This window comes from Nannospalax galili, unplaced genomic scaffold (genome assembly GCF_000622305.1).
Source record: "Nannospalax galili isolate Female #2095 unplaced genomic scaffold, S.galili_v1.0 scaffold1421, whole genome shotgun sequence".
Classification (NCBI taxonomy): domain Eukaryota; kingdom Metazoa; phylum Chordata; class Mammalia; order Rodentia; family Spalacidae; genus Nannospalax; species Nannospalax galili.
In genome coordinates, this window is record NW_008345746.1 from 553,408 (window position 1) to 561,880 (window position 8,473).

The following is an 8,473-nucleotide window of genomic DNA, read 5'->3' on the forward strand; positions in this document are numbered from 1 at the left end:
CACACCTGCCCTTCCTGGCATCAGGCCTGGGCCGCAGGCCCCACAGCACAGGTCTGGTGTGGCTACCTCACTTATTCCAGGGCCCTGCTTGGTATCCTCTGCAGGTACCTCATCCGCTCCGACCCCCTGGCCCACGTGGCTAGCAACTCCCAGAGCCGGAAGAGCAGCTGCAACAAGCTTTCCTCCTGTAACCCTGAGACCCGGGATGAGACACAGCTCTGAGCAGCTGAAGCCTGTGCCAGGACAGGCAGACTGGTGGGCACACTGGGTACATTGTCATGCTGGCCTGGCCAGGGCAAGTTATATTCCACATGGTGGCTCCAAGACAGCCCCAGAAAAGAACCCCTCACTGTGGGGCCAGTCAGGAGACCACTCTATCACCCTGGAAGCTGGCAGGAAGCATTTTTAAACTTATTTTTACAAATCTGTATGATCCATGACTCTTTACACATGTACCGCAACTCGTGACTGGGGTCTGGCCAAAGTGGGATGTGAGGGGACAAAGCAGGGACTGGACACTACTCTGGGTTCCACCGTCCCCTAGACATGCTAAGGGGAGAGAGAAGGACCTGGAACTGGGGAATCCCACACACAACCCCCTGCATGGAATGTAGCTGTGTTCTCTGGCCACCCAACCTGCTGTTTTAATCACAGATTCTGCATGGCACTGGAGCCACACCAGGGCCTATGGGTATGCCCCCACCCCCGCAACCTGGCAAGGGGCCAGCAGAAGTGTTGTACCCTTCAAGAGGAGGTGAAAACCAGAAGAGAGCCTTGGCACTTGGGCTGGGGCTGTGCAGCCCCTGCATGTGGGGTCCTGGAGGAGCCTTGCACCCTTGGCTATGGAGGTCAGATGCTGTTTCCAGTTATTACACTGAGCTGCTCCAGCCATGGTGTTTGGCGACACAGCCTGGCAGGCGATAAGTCTCCATGGACCATTTCACACACTCAAAGCAAAGCCTTGTCTCTAAACACCTGATCTGAGAAGCACAATTAGCTCTGGGCTCTGCCCATGCCTCTGGTCTCCAGAAGTAGCTCTTGGCAGCTGGCCTTGTTCCCATTTGTGGTTTATATGGTCAGCACTAGAATCTATTAAATGGATGTATTCTATAGGCATGTGTGGTACATGGCAGCCCACTTTAGTTCCAGGACACTGGGTCTGCAAGACACCTGTTTAAGGGTTAGAACTGCCTCATGTGGTTCTCCACCCTCAACCTGACCTGGTCTGCATGGCCCTCCAAAAATGCCATAATCAAATCCCCTGTGGCTGTAGGTAGTTGAGTCTGGGCAGCTGGGGAGGACTCCCTGGAGAGCACGCCCCTGAGGTAGGTACGGCTCACCTGAGACCTACAGCTCCTGGAGATCCTACACCTATCGGGGAGGAAGATGCCCCGGTGGGACTATGTGCACCTTATCCATGTGCTTTTGAGCACCCTGAGAGGCTGAGGTAAAGGAAAGGGCCAAAAAACCCCAGGTTTTCCTAATCAGAGCAGATAGAACCCCAAGTGGGCAGATAATACAGGGTTAAGGTAGTTGCTGTACCTGCCTGGTGACATTCCCTGCCTGCATTCCAACTTGCCCCTACCCCAACTCCTTGTCTGATTGGCACTCACCTGCTTAGAAAGAATGGGGGACCTAGTGAGGTGGCATGGGGGACTGGACTGTGACTACTTGGAGCCGGACCTGGGACCTATGGGAGTGGCAGGTAGTTGACATTGGGCTGGGGTGACCTGGGCTTGTTTCGGCTGGACTAGGGTCTGTCAGTGGCCATCACTGCAACAGGAGGGGTCTGAGCCTGCCTTGCTCATGCCCTTGGCCTAGACCCATACGCATTTTTCTGCTGGGCTATCTGCCTGGCTGTTGAGCCCAGGACACAACAGCTGCTCTGGGCTCCATTGGGATGGGGCTGAAGCCCTCAAGCCATGCTGGGAAGAGCTGCCACCCCTTTGAGGCACCTTGGGGAAAGCCACCTGACTCATATTTGGGTCAGGGTCTGTGTTCTCTTGTGCAGCTGCGGCACTGAGACATTTTTGGTCTCTGAGGGGGGTCCCTCCTCCCACAGGTGGGAGCAGCTACATCCCACCCAGTCTTCTGCCAGCTGCTAAGGATGCCAGGCCCTGTGCATAACTGGCACTGGGGACCAGGAGGGACTGTGCACTGAGATGTCGGTCACCAGCTCAATAAAAGCCACTTGCACACCTACAACTTTCCACAGCCTCTGTGTCCTTTATCACCAAGCTTGGGAGACACCCAGACCTCCCTGGTCATCCCGGGTCTGCTCACCCACATCCTGGCTTCTGCAGCATCTCGGCCTCCAGCTGTGCTTGGACACCATCAGCTCTCCCTGCCCTCTACCCTGCTGGCCTCAAGGGCTGTCATGAGACACTTGCTCTAAGTGGAGAGGGCCCTGGACTGACCATCAGGAGCTAGAAAAATTTAAACACAGCAAGAGAATTTTCAAAGCATACAAAACTAGGAACTTTTAATTTTTCTTGTTTCTAACCTAACAGAAAACTGCCCCAAACAATAACACCATCAGTGCCCTGGGTGTTGTAGCTTGTGGGTAAGTGACACAATGACAGCAGTGTGGGAGTGCTCAGCTGAGGTACCTGCCAGCTGCAACTCCTGTGCAGGGGACTTGGCTGAGGCCTGAGTGTTTCCTGCAGGTCTCAGGTAGCCCCAATAACTTGCATTAAGAGAAGTGCAGTGCAAGCACAGAGGAGGGTGACTCCAGACACGCATATGACCTGCACTGACTGCAGGTGGTTCTACTGGTTGGTGACAGACAGTCCCACAGGACAAAGCAAGGCTCAGAGCCATGAAGGAAACAGGACGTGACCCCCAGCCCTTCCCACCCAACTCCATAGGCTTCCCAGTGGGATGTCTGGAGGGTTTCAAGACATTTCTTGAAGATGTGTGACTTTAGTCCATCTCTACAGGAACACTCAGGCACATCCATTCAAATACCTACCGGCTGATCTTAAACGGGACCCACTGAGTCACATCTTGCTGACCTAAAAGGAGTCTCTCTTCATTTTAAGGTTCTAACTTGTCATGATTCTCATCCATCTTCAGTCTCTAAATAATTGGGCCAGTGGGGAGAGGTGGCCCTGGGGTCAGTGTCCTGGAAGGATCTGTGGCAGTTCTAGATGGGGACCCCACAGTAGTACAAGCTGGGCTCACACCGAAGTCCAGAGCCTCAGCCCCTAGCTGTAAGTTCCACCTCACTACACAGGACCCAGGGCCCAGGGGTGGGGTTGGGGCTTCAATTAGCACTCCTGAGGCAGGAACAGCAGCAGTTTAGACTTCGAACAGATGCCTTTGGGTGCTGGCTATACCCACCCTCGTCCTTGTGACATTAGCAGGAGCTTTGGGGGCCCTTTGCTTCAGCATTCGTCTGCTCTGTCATACCTTAGAGGAAGGGGCGTCCAGTCCAGGCTGGGCTTCTGTCTGTCTGTCCCAGGCCCTGCAGGGTAGCTTCCCAGTGAAGCTCCATCTTACACAGGAATCTGCAGTGCTCCAGCCTTGAGTTGAGAGTGACATTAGCCTGTCCAACAGCCTCAGCCCTGGCCCAGAGCCCTAGGGTGAGTCACTGTCCATGCCTATGAGGCCTGCATGGGCAACTGTGCACCTCCCCTCCCCCTAAGGGTGCTAGGAGGGGCAGTTTTCACAGTGAGCGCCAACCCTGACCTTTGCGGCCAGGCATGTCTTGGCACCTCCTTGGCCTACTCCTTCCCCAAGTGAAAGCATCCAGCTCTGCACACCTTACAGGCATCAACAGAGATGTCCTAAACAGCAGTAGGGCTCCTCTACACCCCATCCCTGACCTCAGCCTGAAGCTTGTGTTCACTAGGTGGGATGCCAAACAGGGCCATGTCCTGTGTCCTTTGCATGGCCTGAGGTACACCTCCCTCACAGACCTGGGATCCTCTCAAAGATTCTAGGGCAGAAGGGTGCCTCATTCATCAGGGGAACTGAGGCACCTGCCCACTGTTGAGGGCTCAGACCATCAAGGTCCATGCACAGAACCTCCATCTTCCCACTGGGATAGACTGCTGGGGGTGGGGGTTACCTGCACTGATTTTTCACCCTGGGGTCCCAAGAAGTCACAAAGGGCAGCCAGGCTAGGACAGCCCCCCATAACTGCACCGCTGGTCCCTGTTCCGTCCACTCTCCTCAGGACGGGTTCTGACAACCAACCTTTAGGCCCAGCCAGGGCCCTGGACCTGATGCAATCAACACATGACACAGGAGACCGTCACAGGCTGCACTGCTGACCTGCAGGAGCGGCACAACTGGGATGGCACAGCCAGGGCTCCCTACCCTGAGGCTATGTGGGATGATGGAATTCCCACTCATCTTCAGAACTGTCTTACCCACCACAGCACAACTAAGATGCCTGTCAGGGTATGGCTAAGCCCAAACTTCACTGGGCTCTCATGGCTGAATGTTAACATCCTCTCCCGTCTCAGGACCCCATGTGGGATGTCACATCACACTCAGGGCAGAAAACTGAGGTGTGGGCCACAGATTCCTGCTGGTAGCCACAGCCCCCACTTGCCTGCCCCCTGGGGCTCTGAGGAATCTGACACAGGCTGGTTTGGAGGCAAGCTGCCAAGTGCTATGCTGATCCAATCCTGGTGTCCCTGTGGCTATGAAGAAAGATGGACTCACTCCACACCATCCAGGCCCAGTTGCCTGCAGGAACAGGAGGGGAGCGGCTTTGTTCAGACCTAGTCGTCTCCTGTCAGAGTAGAAGAATTGGTTGTCTCAAGGCCTGGTTCAAAGCTTATTTCTCTGTGAGCCCCAGCACTGTCCAGAGGGTTGTGTGCACAGGCTTACTCTGAATGTCCACCTTGGCTCACACACTTCTTACCTGGCCAAGCTGTCCTGTCTGAAGTGGCCATGGTAGAGAACAGGAACCAGAACAGGCCCAAACACTTACCAGCTCCACCATTTCAAGTCCAAACCTCCAACACCAGGCTGAGGAACAGTCAGTTAACAGCTTCTGAATTCTTGTTCTTCAGTTCCATTAAAAAGCATGTTCTCGCCGGCACGGTGGTGCACTCCTTTAATCCCAGCAGAGGAAGAGGCAGGCGGATCTCTCTGAGTTCCAGGCCAGCTAGGGCTACAGGAAGACTCTGTCTCAAAAAAAAAAAAAAAAAAAAAAAGGATGTTCTCGTCGTCCATCTCCCCCCACCCCCAACTCTCCCCGGCCAGCTGGGCCTATCGCCTGCCCTGCTCAGGCTTGGTCTGGTGTCAAGTTGTTCAGTGCTGCCCACCTCTGAAGCTGTACCTCCCTACCCCAGTGACACCCTCCTGCCAACCCCACAGCTTCGGGTCCCAAAGGCATCCTCTCGAGGCTGAATTTGCAGACTGCTTCTGTCAGGTGGTACAGCCTCTTGGCCATGGTCTTCCCGCCTCGCCCATGTTCCCCCTGGCCCATCAACTCCCAACATCCCAACTTAAAGGAAGTAGCCTCTGGCTTGCCTACATCACATGGTCTCTATTCCACCCCTGCAGACAACAGCAGGCCCAACTCTGTTCTAGAACAAATGAGTGGCTATGTGAAGGCCGCCACTCAGTGAGCAGCAGGCATTGGCTGAGGCCTGGCTTCTGGACAGAGCTCTGGCAGGTGCTGTATTATCTCAAGATCAACAGTATGGTTGTGTAGGCATTCTGATCACTTATGGGACCAATGAGGGGTGAGTCAGATTTCCTGGGTCTGTCCTCTAGGGCCCACTGGGCTACATGGTCCAGACTGCCTGCCCAGGGCCTCCTGAATCCTTCCACAACCAATGCCTGGCCCAGTCAGCTTCTCTGACTGCCCCAGGTCCTGAAGTGGTAGGTACACAGGGTGAGAAGGCAGTTGGCATAAACAAGTAGAAGCGAGGCCCGTGAGACCCTCACCATCACAGCCACCCCGCGGGACCCGGGGAGGGGGAGTGCATCACAGCCACCCCGCGGGACCTGGGGAGGGGGAGTGCATCACAGCCACCCCGCGGGACCTGGGGAGGGGGAGTGCATCACAGCCACCCCGCGGGACCTGGGGAGGGGGAGTGCATCACAGCCACCCCGCGGGACCTGGGGAGGGGGAGTGCATCATAGCCACCCCGCAGGACCCAGGGATGCAAAGGAAGCTGCTTTCGGCCAGTGTTGACTGTGCTCCCTTCTCACCTATCAAACCACAAACCACATGTACAAGGCTCTTTCTCGTCCACATTCTTTTACTCGCTCCCCAGCACTGTCTCCTAAGCAGCACTCCTACAGCATCAATTCTGCCTCAGAAAGAATCCTGGCTCCTGCTGCCTTCTGCCACCCACCTGCAATTAGTAAAGCCACTTCACGTACCTCATCTGGTCTTAATGCTCCATTGTACCCCAGACCAGTCAGTACCAGAGCACGGCAAATCTGCCCCATCTCTGGCCCAGGCACTTAGCAGCGGTCAGCTCGGACCAGGCTATTGGTCCCTACAGGAACCAACACCTGGTCCATTACCTGCTCTGCCTGAGCCCACTGGCACCTCCCTGGCCATGCTCCCCACCTGCATACCTCGGTGTCTCACTATGCAGCTCAGGTTGGCCTTGAACCTATGACCTTCCTGCCTCAGCCTCCAGAGTGCTGGGATTACAGGTGTGCACCACCACACCCGGGTCCACCTCTGAACATCAGGTTATAAAGCTGTTTTCATAACTAACACAAGCAGCTGGTTCTCTGGGCAGTTTCCAATATTTCATCATACAAAAATGGAGGGGAGGGGAATCACGGGAGATCAGTCAATAAGCCTGGAGAAATGTCAGCTCTTCAAGTACAAGTCTTGCCGAGAGGACATCTATGATGGCCACGTGTGTCCCAAATCCCATGTTCAGGCCCTTAGCCCCAAAATGCCAGAATGAGACTGGGTTTGGTAATAAGGGTTTGAAAGAGAATTGAGGAGAAAAGAGGTCATGGGGGCCCCAAACCAATCTGACTGGCGTCCTTATAAGAAGTAATCAGGACACAGACAGAGGGACACCCATATAGAGACACAGGGCAGAGACTATCTACAGGCTGTGGCAAGTGGCGGCGGAAGGGCTGCCCGCCATCTCTTCTCAGGCCTCCAGCCTCCAGGACTTCGAGGCAAACTCTGCTGTAAGCTGCTCAGCTCTGCAGTTAGAGTAGCAGAAGATGAGCCCAGCATCCCTGCTGAAATCCATACAACTGCCAGACTCCTCTAAAGAAAAAACGAGACACACTTCCCAGGTTGTTTTATGATGCCCTCATAACCTTAACCTTCAACTTCACATTCCTTCTGGCAGCATAAACATTACAAACTCTCAGCAAACCAAATCCAAAAGGATCATTCCAGGAAAAAAGGTTAAACAATAAAAAATCAGAGATTTTTCCATTATTAACAGAGTAAGAAAAAAAACACACCATCACTTCAATGGGCATGAAAAGTATCTAATAAAATCCACCCTAACTTCTGGCACACTGAGAAGAAAGGGAATCTACAGAGAACACTGCACTTGGTGGACCACAGTGGCACCCAGGCGGGACAGGGAGGATGCCTGGCATCACCGCCAGGCAGCTGTGAGCCAGAGCCTTACCACAGCAAGGATGCAGCAAAGGCAAACCAAAGGCTTAATGACTGCAAGGAGGGACAGAGTGTTAACAGAGTTCAAGTGACTCTACGAACGGTAAGAGCACGGCAAGACTGCTGACAGGTCTGATGAATCTGTTCACACGCTGCCTGTAAGCAGTTAGATGCAGAAACCCACGAACTCCCTGAGAACAGACCCAGCTTAGATCTAACCTGGAAGACCAAGGTTAGCCCCGATGTCGGCCTTACTTACCCTCTATGGCCTCAAGGCCTCTCTGCAGCGGCCAACACAGCTCTCTAGGTGGGGGCCTCACCTGCCCACCCATAGATCAGGGGCCAGGAATGAAGATGCACAAACTCACAGAACAGCTGGCGTTGCTGACGGCAAGAACCAGGCGACCATGGCTCTTGTCACTGGAGACCCACTCAGCAAGCAGACAGACTCCTACACACCTTCCACAGCCAAAAAACCAGCTCCAGAACCAAACTAAGGAGGCTTTCAGGTTACTGTAAGTTTCTCTGTGGCCCGGGCGTGGTGGTGCACACCTTTAAACCCGTGGGCCAGGCGTGGTGGCACACACCTTTGTCCCCAGCACTCGGGAGTTAGAAGCAGATGGATCTCTGTGAGCTCAAAGCCAGCCTGGTCTACATAGAAAGTTCCAGGCCAGCTGGAGCTGCAGAGAGACTCTGTCTAAAAGACAAAACAAAACAAAAGGGTCTTAGTGACTCTGTGGCAGAGAGGGACTTTTTTTTTGTTTTGTTTTTGGTCTTTTTGACCTGTAGCCCCAGCTGTCCTGGAACTCACTATGTAGACCAGGGTGGTCTTGAACTCACAGAGATCTGCCTGCCTCTGCCTCCTGAGTGCTGGGACTACAGGCGTGCGCCACCACG

The 8,473-nt window shown here is 54.3% G+C and overlaps 1 protein-coding gene across 5 annotated transcripts in view; it reads left to right on the plus strand.

Moving 5' to 3' along the window:
* Nucleotides 1–2,202, plus strand: part of Kcnt1 (potassium sodium-activated channel subfamily T member 1) — an 82,114-nt gene extending 79,912 nt beyond the window's left edge. For 4 of the 5 annotated variants that reach the window (XM_017800305.1, XM_017800306.1, XM_017800307.1 and 1 more), the window contains one exon: nt 105–2,202. In XM_017800305.1, coding sequence (XP_017655794.1) covers nt 105–222 — 118 coding nt within the window. In that variant the 3' untranslated portion in view covers nt 223–2,202. The remainder of the gene's footprint in view (nt 1–104) is intronic. The other variant, XM_008841927.2, reaches the window with a different exon arrangement.
* The last annotated feature ends 6,271 nt before the right edge of the window (nt 2,203–8,473 follow it).